This window comes from Carcharhinus amblyrhynchos, chromosome 5 (assembly GCF_965287045.1).
Source record: "Carcharhinus amblyrhynchos chromosome 5, sCarAmb.v2.hapA, whole genome shotgun sequence".
NCBI classification, from domain to species: Eukaryota; Metazoa; Chordata; class Chondrichthyes; order Carcharhiniformes; family Carcharhinidae; genus Carcharhinus; species Carcharhinus amblyrhynchos.
In genome coordinates this window covers 98831901-98853332 of record NC_137328.1, presented here as the reverse complement: position 1 = coordinate 98853332, position 21432 = coordinate 98831901, and the positions used below count along the sequence as shown (strand labels likewise).

At 42.4% G+C, this 21432-nt stretch overlaps 1 protein-coding gene across 3 annotated transcripts in view; it reads right to left on the bottom strand.

The window, feature by feature from the left end:
- The window catches only part of polk (polymerase (DNA directed) kappa), a 101820-nt gene that overhangs the window by 25634 nt on the left and 54754 nt on the right, over positions 1–21432 (bottom strand). For all 3 annotated transcript variants that reach the window (XM_080189302.1, XM_080189303.1, XM_080189304.1), the window contains 3 exons: positions 10772–10922; positions 6331–6597; positions 3977–4101 (listed from right to left, as the gene is read on the bottom strand). In XM_080189302.1, the coding sequence (XP_080045428.1) occupies positions 3977–4101; positions 6331–6597; positions 10772–10922 (543 nt within the window). The remainder of the gene's footprint in view (positions 1–3976; positions 4102–6330; positions 6598–10771; positions 10923–21432) is intronic.

Sequence of the window (21432 nt, the reverse complement as noted above, 5' to 3'; positions counted from 1 at the left end):
TCTTTTTAAAAAAAAAACACTGACCCACTAAACTAAACCAATCCCTTTTCGTCCATAAACCTATCCACAGATCTCTTAAACGCCCCCAAGCTAGGCGCATTTACAACCGCAGCAGGCAGGGCATTCCAATCCCTCACCACCCTCTGGGTAAAGAACCTACCCCGACATCCGTCCTATAACTACCACCCCTTAATTTAAAGCCATGCCCCCTCGTGCTAGCTTTCTCCATCCGAGGAAAAAGGCTATCACTATCCACCCTATCTAAACCTCTAATCATCTTATATGTTTCAATAAGATCCCCTCTTAGCCGCCTTCTTTCCAGCGAAAACAACCCCAAATCCCTCAGTCTCTCCTCATATGACCTCCCCTCCATACCAGGCAACATCCTGGTAAACCTCCTCTGCACCCTCTCCAAAGCCTCCACGTCCTTCCTGTAATGTGGGGACCAGAACTGCACACAGTACGCCAAGTGCGGCCGCACCAGAGTTGTGTACAGTTGCAACATGACGCTGCGACTCCTAAATTCAATCCCCCTACCAATAAACGCCAAGACACCGTATGCCTTCTTAACTACCTTATCTACTTGATTCCCAACTTTCAGGGATCTATGTACACATACACCTAGATCCCTCTGCTCCTCCACACTATTCAAAGTCCTCCCGTTAGCCCTATACTCAACACATCTGTTACTCCTACCGAAATGAATTACCTCACACTTCTCCGCATTAAACTCCATCCGCCACCTCGCGGCCCAGCTCTGCAACCTGTCTAAGTCACCCTGCAAACTATGACACCCTTCCTCACAATCTACCACACCACCGACTTTGGTGTCATCAGCAAACTTACTAATCCACCCAACTATACCCTCATCCAGATCATTAATAAAAATTACAAACAGCAGTGGCCCCAAAACAGATCCCTGAGGCACACCGCTCGTAACCGAACTCCATGACGAATATTCACCATCAACCACCACCCTCTGTCTCCTATCTGCCAGCCAATTCCTGATCCAAGTACCTAGATTACCCCCAATCCCATACATCTGCATTTTCTGCAGAAGCCCACCATGGTGAACCTTATCAAACGCCTTACTAAAATCCATATATACCATGTCAACTGCCTTACCCCTATCCACCTCTTTGGTCACTTTCTCAAAGAACTCAATAAGGTTAGTAAGGCACGACCTACCTGCTACAAAACCATGCTGACTGTCTCTAATCAATTCATTACTCTCCAAATAATTATAAATCCTATCCCTAATAATTCTTTCTAAAACCTTGCCCACAACAGAAGTAAGACTCACCGGTCTATAATTCCCGGGGAAGTCTCTGTTCCCCTTCTTAAACAATGGGACAACATTCGCTGTCCTCCAATCTTCCGGTACTATACCAGAGACCAACGATGACCTGAAGATCAGAGCCAGAGGCTCTGCAATCACCTCTCTAGCCTCCCAGAGAATCCTAGGGTAAATCCCATCCGGACCAGGGGACTTATCTATTTTCAAGCCCTCTAGAATATCCAGCACATCCCCGGTTTCAACTGCAATACTTTGTATTTTACACCCCTGCACCCCAGTGTCCTCCACAGCTACATTCATGTCTCCCTGCGTGAACACCGAAGAGAAATATTGGTTCAATGCCTCTCCAATCTCTTTCGGTTCCACACACAACTTCCCTCTACTGTCTATAACTGGCCCTAATCTTGCCCTAACCAACCTTCTGTTCTTAAAGTGATACATAGTGTCCTAGGCACTAGAAAGTCATCCTATGAGTTAAATCCTTTCACTTTGCTACCCTTTCAATCTTTTGCAAAAATGAACAAACCTGTCTTTTAAAAAGTAAATATGAATAGATCTTTTAACCTCTCACTTGATGGATCTTAAATTTGTATCCTCTAGTTATGACTCAACAAACAATAAATTTGTCCCTCATTGCATCATAATTCATAGTTTTTTGAACTTCTACCTAATTTCCTTTTAACTTTCTGGGTTCAAATGGAAAGAGTTCAGTTTCTCTCATCTGTCTTCTTAACTACAGTTTTTTTTGTCCAGTGTTCACGTAAACTTGTATGGGTTTCCAGTGACACAGCAACCTGAAAGGTACCATGTAGGCTTTCTGTAAGAAATAATGCACGTGCACTAAAAATTTAAAGGGTCTATGCACTGTATGGGGAGACGATGGTCTAGTGGTATCATTGCTGGACTATTAATCCAGAAACCCAGCTAATGTTCTGGGGACTGGGGTTCAAACCTTTCGCAACAGTTGGTGGAATTTGAATTCAATAAAAAACATTTGGAATTAAGAATCTGCTGACGACCACAAAACCATTGTCGGGAAGACCCATCTGGTTCACTAACGTCCTTCACAGAAAGAAATCGGCCGTCCTTACCTCGTCTGGCCTACGTGTGATTCCAGAGCCACAGAAATGCAGTTGACACTCAACTGCCCTCCAAAGGCAAGTGGGGATAGAACATAGACACTACAGCACAAACAGGCCCTTCAGCCCACAAGTTGGGCCGATCATATCCATACCTACCAGGCCTGTCTAAAACTCTCAATCCCATGTACTCATCCAGAAGTCTCTGAAAAGACTCCAGCAAGTTCACCTCTACCACCACCGACGGCAGCCGATTCCACTCACTCACCACCCTCTGAACAAAAAACTTACCCCTGACATCTCCTCTGTACCTGCTCCCCAGCACCTTAAACCTGTGTCCTCTCGTAGCGACCATTTCAGCCCTGGGAAATAGCCTCCGAGAATCCACCTTATCTATACCTCTCAACATTTTATAAACCTCTATCAGGTCACCTCTCAATCTTCGTCTCTCCAGGGAGAAGAGACCTAGCTCCCTCAACCTATCTTCATAAGGCATGCCTCCCAATCCAGGCAACATCCTTGTGAATCTCCTCTGCACCCTCTCAATAGCTTCCACATCCTTCTTGTAGTGAGGCGACCAGAACTGCGCACAGCACTCCAAGTGGGGTCTGACAAGGGTCCTATAAAGTTGCAGCATTACCTCCCAACTCCTAAACTCAATCCCTCGATTAATGAAGGCTAGCACACCATATGCCTTCTTGACCACATCCTCCACCTGCGAGGCCAATTTAAGAGTCCTATGGACCCGGACCCCAAGGTCCTTCTGCTCCTCAACACTGCTAACAGGATGGACAATAGATGCTGGCCAGCCAATGATGCCCATGTCCCACAAATGATAAAAACAGGGTGACATTTTAAAGAGATTGCTCTCATCCAAAGCAGGCCTTTGTTAGTGTATACTGTTGATCTTATGTATTAACCACAGTACTTAAAATAAATGTATTTTATGTCAATCACTTTCAGATGTTTCTCAGGGTTGGCTCTGCATACATGCAGATTTTTAGTCCAAAAGCAAGAAAATCTGTTTCCAAGTTTCAAACTTCTAAAAACAAATACAAAAATGAGCACAACAGTGAATGCAGCCACAGGAACTGAAAATAAGAACAAAATTTGAGGGTCGCATTATTGGGGAAACCTGGTCTGACTTCAGATCCACAGCGATGTGATTTACTCCTGGATGGCCCATCAGGAAAACGATAATAAAGTCTGAGGTCACATACCAATCGACTCAAGGACAGCTTCTTCCCTGCCATCAGGCTTTTGGACTTACTTTGCATTAAGCTGATCTATCTCTACATCCTTGCTAATGACTGTAACACTACATTCTGCACTCTCTCGTTTCCTTCTCTATGAATCGTATGCTTTGTCTGTATAGCACACAAGAAACCATACTTTTCACTGTAAACTAATACAAGTGATAATAATAAATCAAATCCAATCAAAAAGTCACTCAGTTCAAGGGCAATCAGAGTTGGGCAATATATGCTGAATGAAAAGTGTCCCGAAGAGGCGGAGTCCCTCAGATTTCTCTCAGCTCTTCAACTGGTGACTTGAACTGTTCTATGTGAACAAAGTAAATGCAAACTACACAATCAATTACCTTTCTAATAGGCAAGTTCTTTATGAAGTCTATCACAGCAGCTCTGTCTGCTGGAATTCGATACTGGCCATTTGGCTTGTTCATGTCACTGCAAACTTTGGACAACATCGTGTTTGGTGCAATTCCTGGACATATCAAGTGAAACAATAAAGATTAAATCAGTATTTATATTTACACTGAGCAGCTCTGAACTACTTATTTGTCCTTTTAAGTGTATTTGAAATGGTGTAATTTTGAGGGCACAAAAGTAACCTTTTGTTTCTAATATGTTTTGTTTCTTTCACAACCAAAAAGGGATAAGTGAGCCACAATCTCTAATGTCATTATACTTGGTGACCCCTATTTGATGCACTACAATGCATATTTTAGATGGACTGCAAATCTTGCATTTAATCTTGTCACACCCATTCAGTTATATCCATGGCTTTATGGAAAAGTGGACACTTCTTTTAAATACAAAATGGAAAATGGGCGTTGACTTTGAAACAAGATGAAGTTGGAAGATGGCCTTTTCTTCATTCACATCTGCCAAATATTCATGAAACTACTCAAGACTGAATGTCATATCCTATTTGTCTGGTCAGGACAATAAAACGTAAACAATCTTTTGGAACATTCCATTGGATTGATATTAAAATGCAACAGATATCTATAATGGATTTAAAAGTTGCTATTGACCAAATGCCAATAGAAACTAATGTACAATATCAGGCATGGTGGCTGCACAGTGGAATTCCACAGAATGGATGTGAGGAAAACCCAGTCTATAGCGAGTGCAAATGTCCAAGACTCAAACTCCATTCTGTGTCAACACTCATGCTTCAGGGATCGTTTGTATGGACAATGGGAACACTAATTTTGGTCACCTGACAGAAGCCAGCTTGTGATGAAAAAAATTATTAAGTTCTGTTCGATTACACCTGCGTGAAGTAAATTCAATTTATTGCAGCAGCAGTTACTAAAAACTAACAATTAATCTGATATGCCCAAGACATGAGCTAACTTATTTAGCATAGGAGTCTCAAACTTTTAGGCATTTTTAATAATCATGAACAAACATTCTTAATCCTGTAAATATCACAAACAGGATTACTTATGAAGTGCATCCGCTTGATATTAAACCTGAAAACTGAGCCAAGAATAACAGGATTACTTGTAAAACTTCAACAACAATTGTTTGATTGACTAAAAACCACGTTTCTGGAGCCAGTTTTAAGCCAAACAATATTATTTGTTGAAGATATGGTGGTCCAGGCTACAATTTGATGATCGGGGCAGATTGGGGAATTCTCCACTTCCCACTCTGACATCTCTATCATTGACAAGTTACACTGTCAAGCTAAATTATTCTAAACAAGCAATAGCTAAAGCAAATAGGATGTTGGAGTGCATTCAGAGCACAACTGATTATAATACAAGGCATACTATTTTATCCTTTGATTATATTTTTAAGACCTTGATCAGGCTGGTTTGGACTCATCACATGCCGATAAGGCCTGGGAAAGAGTGCAGAGGAGGATAAGTAGACCAATTCCCTGGTTGAAGAATCTTCATTATCAAGAAAGATTAGAAAAGTTAGACTTTACATTTGAGTGTAAACTTAAGTGTGATTTCATCAAAGTGTATAAGATGATGTCAGGAATAGATCGTGTTCCAGTTTGGCCCCAATTAAAATAGATTCGGGTGTACCATTGATCACAATTATAAGTTATGCAAGGCCAGATCTAGGTTATACATCTTTTCCTGGAGAACAGTGGTCCTCAACAACAGAGTGTCAGCTCATGCCGTGGATGTTAATTTGCTGAATTCCTATAAATGAGAATTTGACCTTTTTTTGACTGGGGTGGAGATAATCTCATGTAAAAAGGTAGGCACTACATAGAATTAACAGGGTGAGGATGGCAAACTTTCTTCCCTGAAGGACATGAAAATCTCAAGGGTTTTTACAACCAATGCATTTAAATTTCACCAGTTACCTTAGTAGGATTTGAATTCATGAGCCCAAAACAACTGACTCAGTCTCCGAATTACGATTCCAGTGGCATTGTCATACACCACTGTTGCTCCAAACAGAACTGGAACAGCTTGCTTAGAGTGGTTAGTTCTGGAGCAAAAGTCTTCAGTCCTGCAGCAGAGATTTGGCTGCATCCAGTGTGCTTAACTATTTCTTAATACCTCAGCATTATAATGTCAACGTTGATGCTTGTAGATGCTTGCCACATTTTCTAACAACAACAGTGACTGATCTGCTGTGCATTTCCAACATTCTGCAGTTCTTGTGGCAATTTAATTATGTTACTTAAACATCCAAGCTGGATACAGGTGATACAGTAATGATAAATGCAATGTTCTACCTGCACTGGCTGTTAATTTAGTCTTCTGCTCGACTCTGAAGCGCATTTCTCTAACCGCCTCCTCTGCTGTTACACCAAACACAACTGTTTCCTTCTGTTGCTGATGTAATTCTTTTTCAATGTTGTGAAGAGGAGGGTCTGTCTGTTGTACTTCACACTGGACTGATCCTTGCTGTGACGATATGGGAGGGCTGTCTTCAAAAAGTATTGGTGAAATTCCTTCCAAATCCTCAAAGGATGGCTGTAAATCATCAGTGTTCTCTTTTACTGTAACAATATTAAAAATAGTATCAATGTATATGGATTTGGGAATGTCTCTTAAAATTCCTTACACAAAATTGACATTTACATGTAAAAGTGAATTAATAGTTTAAAATTTCCATCGTATAATTAACTTTACTTTGTATTAAACCTTTATAAGTGACTTAGTAAATCAGTCCAAGCATATAATAGTCACTGGTTAGATCATGTAATACATAAAATGCTGAAAATAAGCAACATGTTTTCCAGCATCCAGAAAGAGAAACTTTATATTAACATTTGGGGTGCAGATCCTTGATCAGAATTTGAAATATTAACCTCTTGATTTTGCATTTGCTGGCCCTGTCAATATTCCCACCATTTATACACTCAGTGTTACAATCCCAGTTGATGTCAATACTGGACAAGTCAGATTCCAGCTTGATAGATCCTAACTTTTTTTTTAAGAAACATGAAGGTAGGTTATTGAACAAATTCTGTAGAAGTCACTTAGAACATAGAACTCTACAGTGCAGAAAGAGGCCCTTCGGCCCATCGAGTCTGCACCGAACACAATCCCACCCAGGCCCTACCCCCATATCCCCTACATATTATACCCACTAATCCTTCTAACCTACACATCCCTGGACACTAAGGGGCAATTTCTTAGCATGGCCAGTCAACCTAACCCACATATCTTTGGACTGTGGGATGAAACCGGAGTACCCAGAGGAAACCCACGTGGACACAAGGAGAATGTGCAAACTCCACACAGTGACCCGAGCCAGGAATCGAACCCAGGACCCTGGAGCTGTGAAGCAGCAGTGCTAACCACTGTGCTATCGTGCCGCCCAAACTTAGATCCAAACATTAACTATTTTTCTCCACAGAAGTTGTCAGACTGTTGAGTTTATCCAGCACTTCTTATTTTTATTTCAGATTTGCAACATCCGCAGTATTTTGCTTTTAATTCAGAGAACTTCAGAGCAGATCTAGCAACTCAAAACTTGGCATCCATAAGGTGCTGTGGGCCATCAGCAGCAGCAGAATTGTACTCAACCACAATGTCTAACTTCTGCTTGGGCATACCCCAACTCTATTATTACTATCAAACTAAGGGATCAGCCCTGGTTCAATGCCAGGAGCAGCATTAGGCATACCTTAAAATGAGGTGACAACCTGGTGAAGCACAGGACCACTTGGAAATAGAGGAAACTACAAGCAATAGCCAGAGCCAAACAATGCCACAACCAACATAGAACATAGAACATTACAGTGCAGAACAGGCCCTTCGGCCCACGATGTTGCGCCGACCAGTTTTTTTAAAAAAAAACACTGACCCACAATCTAAACCAATCCCTTTTCGTCCATCAACCTATCCACAGATCTCTTAAACGCCCCCAAACTAGGCGCATTTACAACCGCAGCAGGCAGGTCATTCCAATCCCTCACCACCCTCTGGGTAAAGAACTTACCCCTGACATCCGTCCTATAACTACCCCCCCTTAATTTAAAGCCATGCCCCCTCGTGCTAGCTTTCTCCATCTGAGGAAAAAGGCTATCACTATCCACCCTATCTAAACCTCTAATCATCTTATATGTTTCAATAAGATCCCCTCTTAGCCTCCTTCTTTCCAGCGAAAACAACCCCAAATCCCTCAGTCTCTCCTCATAGGACCTCCCCTCCATACCAGGCAACATCCTGGTAAACCTCCTCTGCACCCTCTCCAAAGCCTCCACGTCCTTCCTGTAATGTGGGGACCAGAACTGCACACAGTACGCCAAGTGCGGCCACACCAGAGTTGTGTACAGTTGCAACATGACGCTGCGACTCCTAAATTCAATCCCCCTACCAATAAACGCCAAGACACCGTATGCCTTCTTAACTACCTTATCTACTTGATTCCCAACTTTCAGGGATCTATGTACACATACACCTAGATCCCTCTGCTCCTCCACACTATTCAAAGTCCTCCCGTTAGCCCTATACTCAACACATCTGTTACTCCTACCAAAATGAATTACCTCACACTTCTCCGCATTAAACTCCATCCGCCACCTCGCGGCCCAGCTCTGCAATCTGTCTAAGTCACCCTGCAAACTATGACACCCTTCCTCACAATCTACCACACCACCGACTTTGGTGTCATCAGCAAACTTACTAATCCACCCAACTATACCCTCATCCAGATCATTAATAAAAATTACAAACAGCAGTGGCCCCAAAACAGATCCCTGAGGCACACCGCTTGTAACCGAACTCCATGACGAATATTCACCATCAACCACCACCCTCTGTCTCCTATCTGCTAGCCAATTCCTGATCCAAGTACCTAGATTACCCCCAATCCCATACATCTGCATTTTCTGCAGAAGCCTACCATGGTGAACCTTATCAAACGCCTTACTAAAATCCATATATACCACGTCAACTGCCTTACCCCTATCCACCTCTTTGGTCACTTTCTCAAAGAACTCAATAAGGTTAGTAAGGCACGACCTACCTGCTACAAAACCATGCTGACTGTCTCTAATCAATTCATTACTCTCCAAATAACTATAAATCCTATCCCTAATAATTCTTTCTAAAACCTTGCCCACAACAGAAGTAAGACTCACCGGTCTATAATTCCCAGGGAAGTCTCTGTTCCCCTTCTTAAACAATGGGACAACATTCACTGTCCTCCAATCTTCCGGTACTATACCAGAGACCAACAATGACCTGAAGATCAGAGCCAGAGGCTCTGCAATCACCTCTCTGGCCTCCCAGAGAATCCTAGGGTAAATCCTGTCCGGACCAGGGGACTTATCTATTTTCAAGCCCTCTAGAATATCCAGCACATCCCCGGTATCAACTGCAATACTTTCTATTTTACACCCCTGCACCCCAGTGTCCTCCTCAGCTACATTCATGTCCCCCTTCGTGAACACCGAAGAGAAATATTGGTTCAATGCCTCTCCAATCTCTTCCGGTTTCACACACAACTTCCCTCTACTGTCTGTAACTGGCCCTAATCTTGCCCTAACCAACCTTCTGTTCTTGACATACCTATAGAACGCCTTAGGATTCTCCTTAATCCTATCAGCCAAAGTCTTCTCATGTCCTCTTTTAGCCCTTCTTAACTCCCTCTTCAACTCCCTCCTAGCCAATCTAAAGCTTTCTAATGCACTACCTGAGCCCTCAAGCCTCATCCGAACATAAGCCTCCTTTTTCCTTCCTAACCAACGAATCAACTTTTTTAGTACACCACGGTTCCCTAGCCCTACCAAATCCTCCTTGCCTGACAGGGACATACCTATTGCAGTAGCTGCTCCTTGAAAAAAATTCCACATTTCGGACGTTCCCAGTCCCTGTGAACTCCTAGTCCAACATATGCTTCCTAATTCTCTCCTAACAGCCTCATAATTACCCTTCCCCCAGCTAAAACTACTGACCCGAGGTTCATGCCTATCCCTTTCCATCACTAAGGTGAACGTAACCGAATTGTGGTCACTATCACCGAAATGCACACCAACTTCCAAGTCTAGCACCTGGTCTGGCTCATTACCCAGCACCAAATCCAATATAGCCTCACCTCTAGTTGGCCTATCTACATACTGAGTCAAAAAACCATCCTGCACACTTTGAACAAAAACTGACCCCTCTAACGAGCTAGAGCTATAGCAATTCCAATCAATATTAGTAAAGTTAAGGTCCCCCATGACAATTACCCTATTACTTTCACTCCTAACCAGGATCGTCTCCGCAATCCTTTCCTCAACCTCTCTAGAACTTTTTGATCAACAGATCAGGTCAATGCTCTGCAGCCCTGCCACACTGTGAATGGTACTGAACAATTAAACAACTAACAGGTGGAAGAGATTCCACAAATATTCTCATCCTTAATGATGATGAGCCCAGCATATCAGCTCAAAAGACAAGACCGACATTATAGTTTCATAGTCACATCACTGTGACCAGATTTCAATTCCAAATTTCCGATTCATTAACTGAATTTAAATTCCATCAGCTGCTGTGCTGGGATTTGATTCATCACAAACCAGAAGTGCCAAGTGGATGATCCATCTTGGCCATCTTCTGTGCCGATGAATGGTCATCGAGCCGAATGTTAACTGTTTCTCTCCAAAGATGATGCCCAACCTGAGTTTTCAGCATTTTTTTATTTTGGATTTCTAGAATCCACAACATTTTGTTTTGTACCATTTATAACATCTTCTCTCAGGCAGTAGTATGTTCTTTTGTGTTCAGGCCAGTTTTGCCTTTGCTCTAAATGTTCTGTTATATCCAGGTAGGCTTCATCAAGACTCATTGGTAGGAAATTGGGGTCATAGTCTACCAATATCTCTTGTACCTGTAACAAGAATGATTTTGAAAATATTTTAAAATACAAAGACTCTGATAAGTAATTCAATTGTGTCTCAGTTACAATGCATAATGTATCATCCTTACATCAAAAGAGGTTTTCTACTCCACATTCCATTTGGCAAACAGCAGCTTGTTACACATTAAAAGAGGATCACCTGGGGAATATTTTCACTGCAAAATAGTTCCTCAAATATATTATTTATGAGAAAATTAAGAATCCATGCCTTGCTTGGTAACAATCATTTTCAATTTAATGCTCAAGTTTCCTCTTGTACTCTCCCCCTATTTCAGGTTTCCACTAATGGTTCAAGCTGACAGAGTGGGCAGAATTTTTGGGTCCCAACCCAGTTCATAGCAACAGCATGCCTTGCTTTCCAATCCTCTGGAAGCAGGTCAATTAAGTGCCTGCCTCTGGGATTGCCATCCAATTAGGGACAGCGGGTTGAACGCCGAGCATCCTGGTAAAAGTTGCGCCAGTATGCTTTCTCCCACCAAATGCATAGGTAAGTCCATATGTAATTCAATGCAGTGCAGAAAAGAAAAGTCTAATGAAATATGTTGTACTTTAGCACTATAGAAAATACAACAATGCATGTTTGATTTACAGTACAGATATGCAGAGAGATGCACCGTAAAGGAAGAATTATTATTCAAGATTGCAACAATCGTACTATATTCCAGATGCAATAACTTGGGACAAAATTAATAGTCACACTGATAAATGCAGATCAAAGGAGGCCAACATGGATTTCTTAAAGCCAAATTATGCTTAAAGAACTCAGAGATTTTTGAAGCGGAAATAGAGAGAGTTGATGAGGGCAATATGGCTGATACAGGACTTCCAAAAGGCATTTTTGAAACAGGGCTGCACAACAGAATTGTCATAGGTCAGGGAATGCAAGAGTCAATAGTCAATTTAGAAAAATGTTGCTGAGTGACAGGAAACAATGGGCAGGAATTTCTACCCCCACCCTACCCCAGGGGCATGTTTTGCCACAATGGAGGTGGTCTGCCCTGTGAACGGGGCTTCCCATTGTTCACATCCCCCTGCCACCGTAGAATCTGTTGAGAGGAGGGGGGTGTCGCCATTGGTGGAATTGAAAGATCACGCCAGCAGGAATGGCCAGAAAATCCCACCACGTGAGTGATGCCTAATGAATGCTTTTAAGGCTAGAGGAAGTTTTGTGCTGAAGCTCCTCACAAGTCTGTGTGCTTGCTTTCCTGCTGTATATTAATGACCTAGCCCTTGGTGTCTGGGGCACAATTTTAAACTTTGTGAATGATATAAAACTTGCAAGAAATGTGAACTGAGGAGAATCAAGTAAAAATTCAAAACAACATAGACAACTTAGTGGAATGGGGGAGTACAAGTTCACAGTTCCCTGAAAGTGGCAATAGAAGCGGATAAGATGGTCAAGAAGGCACATGGCATGCTTGCCTTTATCGGTTGGGACTACAAAAGCAAGTCAGAGGCTAGGAATACTGCAGCGAGGAACTCATTTCCTGATTCCCCAAAGCCTACCCACCATCTGCAAGACACAAGTCAGGAGTGTGATGGAATACTCCCACTTGCCTGTGTGGATGCAGCTCCAACAACACAAGAAGCTTGATACCATGCAGGACAAAGCAGCTGGCTTGACTGACACCACATCTATAAACATTCAATCCCTCCACCATCGATGCACAGTAGCAGTAGTGTGCACCACCTCCAAGATGGACTGCAGCAATTTACCAAAGGTCCTTAGACAGCACCTTCCAACCCACAACCACTTCCATCTAGAAGGACAAGGGCAGCAGACAAATGGGAACACCACCATCTGCAAGTTCCCTCGGAAATATATCACTGTTCTTTCGCAGTCACTGGGTCAAAATCCTGGAACTCCCTCCCACAGCACATGGACTGCAGCAATTCAAGGCAGCAACTCACCACCACCTTCTCAAGGGCAACTAGAAATGGGCAATAAATTCTGACCAGCCAGTGACGTCCATGTGCCACAAATGAATAAAAAAAATCATATTGCAGCTGTATGGAAGTTCTTGGAATTCTGCACAGTTCTGGTTGCCACATTACCAGAAGGATGTGGAGTCTTTGGAGATGGTACAGAAAAGATTGCCTGGTTTGGAGTGTATTAGCTATGAGAAGGGATTGGGCAAACTTGATTTGCTTTCACTTGAACATCGGAGCCTGAGGGGTGGCCTGACTGAAGTGTACAAAATTATGAGGGGTGTGGATAGAATGGATAGTCAGGGTCTTCTTCCCAGGGTAGAAATGTTAATTACGAGGGGACACAGGTTTAAATTAAAAGTTTAAAAGAGAGGTCTTTTACCCATTGCGTGATAAATGCCTGGAATGAACTGCCAGAGGAGATGGCAGTAGCAGATACGCTACCAACATTTACGAGATAGCTTGAGAAATACATGTATAGGAAGGGAATAGGGGGATACAGATTACATAGAGGCAAAGATCTTTAGTTTAGAAAAGCGTCATGTGTCACTGCAGGCTTGATGGGCTGAAGGGCCTGCACCTGTGCTGTACTGTTTTTTGTTCTTATTGCAGAGAAATGTGAAGCAATGCATTTTGGTAGGAAGAACAAGGAGAGACAATACAAAATAGAGTATAATTCTAACTAAGTGCAGGAGCAGGAGGGAACCTGGGTGTGTATCTGCATTAGTTGTTTTCTGATTTGATTTATTATTGTCACATGTATCAGTAAACAGTAAAAAGTATTATTTCTTGAGCACTATACAGACAAAACATGCCATGCATAGAGAAAGAAAGGGGAGGGTGCAGCATGTGGTTTTACAATCATAATTGGGGTGCAGAGAAAGATCAACTTAGGTCCATTCAAAAGTCTGATGGCAGCGGGGAAGAAGCTGTTCTTGAGTCAGCTGGTATGTGACCTCAGACTTTTATACTTTATTCCTGACAGAAGGTGGAAGAAAATATGTTCGGGATGCGTGGGGTCCTTGTTTACGCTGGCTGCTTTTCTGAAGCAAGTGGAAGTGTAGACAGTCAATGGATGGGAGACTGGTTTGCATGATGGACTGGGCTTCGTTCATGAAGACAGTGGAATAGATTAAGTGGTTAGTAAAGCAAACCGTACCCGAGGACAGCAGAAGTGAAAGGAGGTAATGTTGAACTTGTGTAAGATACTAGTTTGGCCTCAGATGAAGTATTCTTTCAGGTCTGGGTGCTGCATTTTAAGAAGGATGTAGAAGCATTGGAGAGAGTGCAGAAAAGATTCACCAGAATGATTCCAAGGATGAGGAACTTCAGTTCAGAAGTTCAATTGGAGAAAAAAAAGTCTGAAAGACGACTTGATAGAGGTGTTCAAAATCATGAGGGGCCTGGACAGGACAGATAGGGAGAAACTGTTCCCATTTGTGAAAGGATTGAGAATGAGACAGCACAGATTTAAAGCTATTGGGAAAAATAGCAGAGAGACATGAAGGAAACCTTTTTTTTGCAGCAAATGGTGAAGGTCTGAAATGCATTGCCTGAGAGTGGTGGAGGCAGGTTCAAATACAACATTCAAGAGAGAATTGGATGGCTATCTGAAAAGAAAGAATGAGTAAGACTGCGGGGATAAGGTGGGAGAATGGCACGATGTGAATCAAAAATTCGGAGAACTGGTACAGACACGATGGTCGAATGGCATCCATCTGAGCTATAACAAATCTGTGAACTAAGGCAAATGTGTTAGAAGAAAATGTACTACTTCTATTGTGCATAAAGGCAGGTTGCTAGATTACATTATAAAAAGATGAAAACCTTCAATGAACATTTAATCATTTATAAATAATGAATCCATTCAGGAAGCAGAAATTTTCAAGACTGAAGAGGTTTTACTAAGTGTTGTTAATGTTAAACTTGTTAAAGCAATAAAAATTACAAAGTTTCCACTCAATTAAATAGCTTGTTCCAGCTGGCAGTTTATCTTCATGGTTACTGGACACAAGGGTCACATGACAGTATCTGAAATTGCTCGGTACACAAGTCTAATTTATGTTATCCAGGAATATAGTGACAAGAAGTTTGAGATACTACCAGAAGTCCTTGACCATTACACATTACAACATTTACTGATAAACTCTTTAAACAAAGTAATATAAATACACTTCAAACAGCAGTTCACTGTAGGTGCAATGTTCAAAGACAAAGGTTTACTTGCATAACACCATTTGGAATCCGGAATTATGGCTCATCTGCAATTTCTGATACTTCAAATGTTTAGTATAATTAAATTAGATCATTAACTGAAAACATGGAACAATTTAGAAGATGCACAAAGCGCTTTAATTGACGATAATGACTGGTCTGAATTAGCCAAATCAGAGCAAACATGAATCTAAATGAAATAAAATGCAAAGTACCAAATGACACGAATGTCAGTAAACTACCTGTTGACTGCATGTGAATCATTTCATATAACACATTTGCACTTGCATAATTCTTCAAAAGAATGGCGTGCCCATCAGGCAGAAAAAGAGAGGAAAATTGATATGACAGACCACGTCAAAGGCTGTTGCAATGTCAGGGAGGGTAAGGATAATTCATAAGTTTTCCAAATGATGACAAAATCATTGGTGATTTTGTTTAGAGCCATTTAGGTACCACATTAAGGTTTGAATGTGATTGCAGTAATGTAAACAGCAGCTTTCAGGAGACATGGGTGTGGACTTGGGACAAAACAATGTGCTGCATAACATTTGAGAGAAAAGGGAGCTGACGATGAGGTTGCAGTGTGCAAGAATAGAAGGATCAGAGATGAATTTTGCAAGCAGGATGATAATATTTTACAAAATGGAGGGAGGAGTGCCTGAGTAAAGGGATTTCATAGAACACAGAACATAGAACAGTACAGCACAGTACAGGCCCTTCAGCCCTCAATGTTGTGCCGAGCTATGTCCAAACCCAAGATCAAGCTATCCCAATCTCCATTTCACTTAATGTCAGCAAGCATTGGGCTCACAAGTGAGGTTCAGCAGTTAACAGCTTTGTGGGATCAGAATCAAAATTGAAGCAAGCAAAAAACTAAACCGGATCTTTTAAAAAAAGATATTCTCATTTCTTTTTCATCTCCATTTCTGCAAAATAGTTGTAAAAAGTTAGATTTCAAACAAGTTGTTTGACTATGTCAAATGGCTCTGATTAATTCATTTTTCTTGACATGATTGGTAGCTTTCATCCAAATTATGGTCTCTAATATTTTAGCCACACAAAGTAAAAACCCATGATTTCCTGGCTTATTTTTCAGCTATCTTTGGCTCAGTTTTTCTTTTATTCCTTCATGGGATGTGGGAGTCACTTGCAAGGCCTACATTTGTTGCCCTTCCCAATTTACCTTTGAACAAAGAGGCTTGCCAGATTATTTCAGAGGGTAGTTAAGTCAACCACATTACTGTGGATCTGGAGTCACATGTAGGCCAGGCCAGTTATCAATAGCACATTTCTCTCCCTAAAGCAGAGTTGTTAACCAGATTGGATTTTATGACAATCGATGACTTTAAATTTCACCAATACTGAGACTAGCTTTCAATTCCAGTTTTTTTTAAATGAATTGAACTTTACCTTTTAATTCTCTAGCATCCATTATGATAAACCATCATTTGTCTTAACTTTTGAGTAATTGCTTTAGTATCAACTTCCTGAAAATAATAGCCTCTGGCTTTTGTCAACATCCATGTCTTCTGTGAAGACTGAGGCATAGTACTTCTTTTGTGTATTTCTGCCACTTCTTCATTCGCCATTACAGAATTACATAGAAAGAAGTAAGCCATTCACAAAGATAATCACATGTCACCAGAGATTATTTTAATATTTATACTTTTACGGGGTTTGGACATCGCTGGTTAGGCCAGCATTTATTACCCATCCCTAATTGACCTTGAGGAGGTGGTGGTGAGCTGTTTTCCTGAACCATTGCAGTCCAGGTGGTGTAGGTACACCCACTTGTGGGCGCTGTTAGGAAGGAAGTTTCAGGACTTTGACCCAGTTACAGTGAAGAAACAGTGATATAGTTCCAAGTCAGGATTGTGTTCCCATGCAGCTGTTACATTCGTCCTTTTCGTTGGTAGAGATCGCAGGTTTGAATTAATGAATGACCCCACTTATAAAAAGTTATGTTCAATGAAATGAAGAGCTTTTTGTTTATGAACATTCATCAGTTAGAATTAAAGGAACAACTCTTCGTAATCTCACACTAACCAAAACATCAGCTATGTACTAATAAGAATGCACTTACTGCACCATAAAAGAGACATTTCTGTTTTTATGAACCATAATTAGTTACAGTTAATTGTTGCAGAATGTGCCACAAGTATAAATAAGGTGGATTAAGGGCAATTGAGTCAAACTTCAGAACCATTTTAAGAAAAGCAAAACATGACTCAATCCCTGGCAATTCCACAAGTTCAGAATGACATGAGTAGAAGTTTGGAAGACAGTCATTATAAATACCTAATTCACGACTCATAGTATTTTAGAAGTAATTCTTAGTTCTGAGAAGATTAAAGTTTAACTGTAAAAAATAGGATAAATGCAACTAAAGCAGCTCGAATATTATTATACTAAAAGGGTTGGGCCATATTGAGCTCAATATCAGGCATTAACAGCTAGAAAGACAACATCATAAAACAGCAAGTAGGCTTACTTCATTGGAAAATGGGGGTCGGTGTGTGTGTGTGGTGGTGATTCTCCCAGCCTGTCATCCTGCTCTTGTAGCGTAGAAGGCCCGGAGACTCTCGCAAAGACCGTTGTGCGGGCCTCCTGCTGGGGGCTATGGCCTCCATGCGTCTTCGACAGCCGGATTTCCACTACTGTCAGCTCGGTGCCGGAAAGTGGCACGGAGGGGATGCACACCCTCATTTTAATATAATTTAAATCCAATTAGTGGGCTTGGGATTGAAGTCTCCAGCCCGCTAGGCAGGAGTATTTCACTCCAGCGGGGTTTAACATGGTTCCCCACTTGTTGGCAGTTGGCTGCCCAACCCTGTTGGATTGGGGGGGAGTGGGGGGCAATCGAGGCCCCCCAGAAGGTCAGATGCTGGGTGGGGCAGGGTGCTGTCTGGGCATTGCCACCTTGGTAGTGCCAGCGTGGGACCCTGGCATTGCCCAAGGAGCAAAGTGCCAGTGCCCAGGGGCATCTTGGCACTGCCCATCAGGCAATGCAAAGGGACTGTGGCTTAATGGGGACAGGGGTGAAACCCACTGACACACTATGCTTTGAACTGTAACAGAGACTGAGGCCAGTGATCGGGGCTGGTCATCAGGATTTGGGGGGGGGGGGGGGGGGCAAGAGACTGGGAGATTTTTGGGATGGTGGTGGGGTGGGGGGGCTGGAGCAGCTCAGAGGCCATAGGGCAGTCGCAAGTCTGGCAATGTGAGGGTCACGGAATTGGCCAGCAATCAGGACACTGGCGGACTGTGCACGTGCCAATCTGTCAGTATTGAGATCAGTGCACGCACAGTCACCCATTCAGCGATCTGTTGCCGGCCTCTCCAGCTGGAATGGGTCATAAGAACATAAGAAATAGGAGCAGGAGTAGGCCATCTAGCCCTTCGAGCCTGCCCCGCCATTCAATAAGATCATGGCTGATCTGAAGTGGCTCAGTTCCACTTTCCCATTTTCTCCCCATAACCCTTAATCCCCTTGCCTACCAAAAACCTATCTACCCGCGTCTTAAATATATTTAGCGAGGTAGCCTCCACCACTTCAACGGACAGAGAATTCCAGAGATTCACCACCCTTTGAGTGAAGAAGTTCCTCCTCAACTCTGTTCTAAACTGCCCCCCCCTTATCTTGAGGCTGTGCCCTCGAGTCCTGCTGTCCTTTGAGCGGGAAGAACCTCTCCACCTCTACCCTATCCAACCCTTTCATCATCTTGTACGTCTCAATGAGATCTCCCCTCATCCTTCTCAACTCTAACGAGTACAAGCCCAGTCGATTCAGCCTCTCCTCATAGCTCAACCCCCTCAACTCCGGTATCAGCCTAGTGAACCTCCTCTGCACTCCCTCCAAGGCCAAAATATCCTTGCACAAGTGCGGCGACCAAAACTGCATACAGTACTCCAGCTGCGGCCTCACCAGTGCCCTGTACAGTTGCAGCAAGACCTCCCTACTTTTATATTCAATCCCCCTCGCTATAAATGCCAGCATCCCATTTGCGTTCCTGACCACCTGCTGCACCTGTAGGCCGGGTGTTTGCGACTCATGCACAAGGACCCCCAGGTCCCTCTGCACCATAGCATGCTGCAGCTTTTCGCCCTGTCGGTAGTAGTCCTTCCTACCATTATTCCTACCAAAGTGGATAACCTCACATTTGCCAACATTGTATTCCATCTGCCAGGTCCTCGCCCACTCGCTCAGCCTATCTAGATCCCTCTGCAGACTTTCCACACCCTCCACACAATTTGCTGTTCCACTTATCTTTGTGTCATCAGCAAATTTCAACACCTTACACTCGGTTCCCTCCTCCAGATCATCTATATAAATGGTAAATAGCTGAGGCCCCAGCACCGATCCCTGGGGCACTCCACTAGTCACCAACCACCAATCTGAATAGCACCCATTGACACCCACTCTCTGCCTCCTATTTGACAACCAATCCCCTATCCACGCTAACACCCTACCCCCAACTCCATGCCCCCTAACTTTCTGTAACAACCTTTTGTGCGGCACCTTATCAAACGCCTTCTGAAAATCGAGGGGCTCCCCCCCTCCAAAACAGATTTTTGGACTGATTCACACTAGTAAACTCTATAGTGCACAGGGTTTTGGAGATTCATTTTGAAAATGCCGCTGAAAAAAACCAGCGCGATTTACTCCATCTTTCATGAGTTCGACAATTTTTTTGGGAGAGTCGACTCCCTCTCCAGTATGCAACACAAAGTCGTTTTTGTTTTGGCAGTTAGAATTAATTAACAGCATTCAGTGAGCCCTGGCAGAGTATGTCATCATGGAGATGGGTGGAGTTTGATAGTTCTGATGTTTGAACTTGTGTGTTTGTTGGAGTAGCGAGTGCTCTGCAACTGGGGCAAGGTCATCCTGAAAGGGAGCTGCTGTTAACAGGCTCCAGGAAGCAAAAGTTGTTTGGTGGTGCTGTGTAGTTGAGCCTCAGGAAAAGTTCCAGGAGCTGTTTTGATAGCTCTGTACAGTTGAGGCTTCTGAGTTGAAAATGTGGCAAAATATCACCAGCTCCAAGCTGGAAAGGAGCTCAAAAGAAGCCCTGGGAGCCATTTACAGCATGATGCAGCTGAGGGCATTGGAGCTTGGTGAAATCCAGGGGGAGTGCCTACCCAGTGAAGCTAGTTGGGTATTAAGAAGCTGAAATTATGCAACTAGAGGCAGGACTGCAGACACGGAAATCCAGGGGACAAGACTGAAACCCTGGGAGGTGAGCAGTTGTTTAGGCATCCAAGTCAGAGTTGCTTTTGAGGGAATTCAGAGTTAGGTCTTCGAAAGTGAAAAATCTGAAGTCCCTTGTGAGAAAGACTAAGTTTTAATAGTTTTGAATAATAGCGTTCACTGACATCTGGGTGGGTGGTTGAGAAATCTGTGGTACCTGTCTTGGTTGAATTAGCTATTAAATGTGTAATGTAGTGTGGGTGTTCGATGACAGTTTGCCTGTTCAATCATATTTATCTCATGTTAATTCTTAATAATAGACTATAAGATAGATATTGTAAATTGTTCTACTTTTGTGGCTTTTATAATAAAGTTTATTGATGCTTGCTCAAATCACATGGAATCTTTATTCTCTTAGCATGTGTCTTAAGTCTCAAATCTTGTCTACTTTAAACAAAACATTGTTGGTCCCTAACCAGGTCAAACCAAAAACTTTGGGGCCCTGGTGGAGGACATTATCAAGGATTAGAACAGTTATCAGCCTTTTTGACTGCAGTTATTTTTTGGCTCTAGAAGGCGGAAAAAAAAACACTACTCCAAAAAAAAAATCAATTTTGGCTATCCCAGTCTAAGAAACTGAAATATATAAATTACGAATCACACTAGTTTCCTTCTCACACTGGAGGGAAGAAAATAATTAAATCAATAATGCCTAAGCATGATGAATTTGGCAATAATTCTGGAAGCATTTTAACTTCTCAGTCAAGAAGAGGAATCTGTTATTGTAATTATTTCCACTCTCACTCAACCTAATCCAATTTTATCCAACCCTGATTTTTATCCAAAAGCAAAATTAGTCATAAAATGTAAGCCTTCCTCATCTGAAATGGACTTCTTGTCTTCATTAACCTTGGTTTAAAAAGTGGCATTGCTTTGGACTGGAGAACTGCTCACTGAAACGGACAGAAGGCACTGCCTGAACATCTTTGTGGTTAAAATTTGCTCCTTAGACAGTGAAAATGTATAATGATTTTATGACTGATCGCCTTCCACTTGCCTCTTAATTTGCTAACATTTTTCCCCCCGCTCTCTTCTTGCTTTTTATGACTTAATGACACACTCTGCACACAACTTATCTGCCCTGTCATA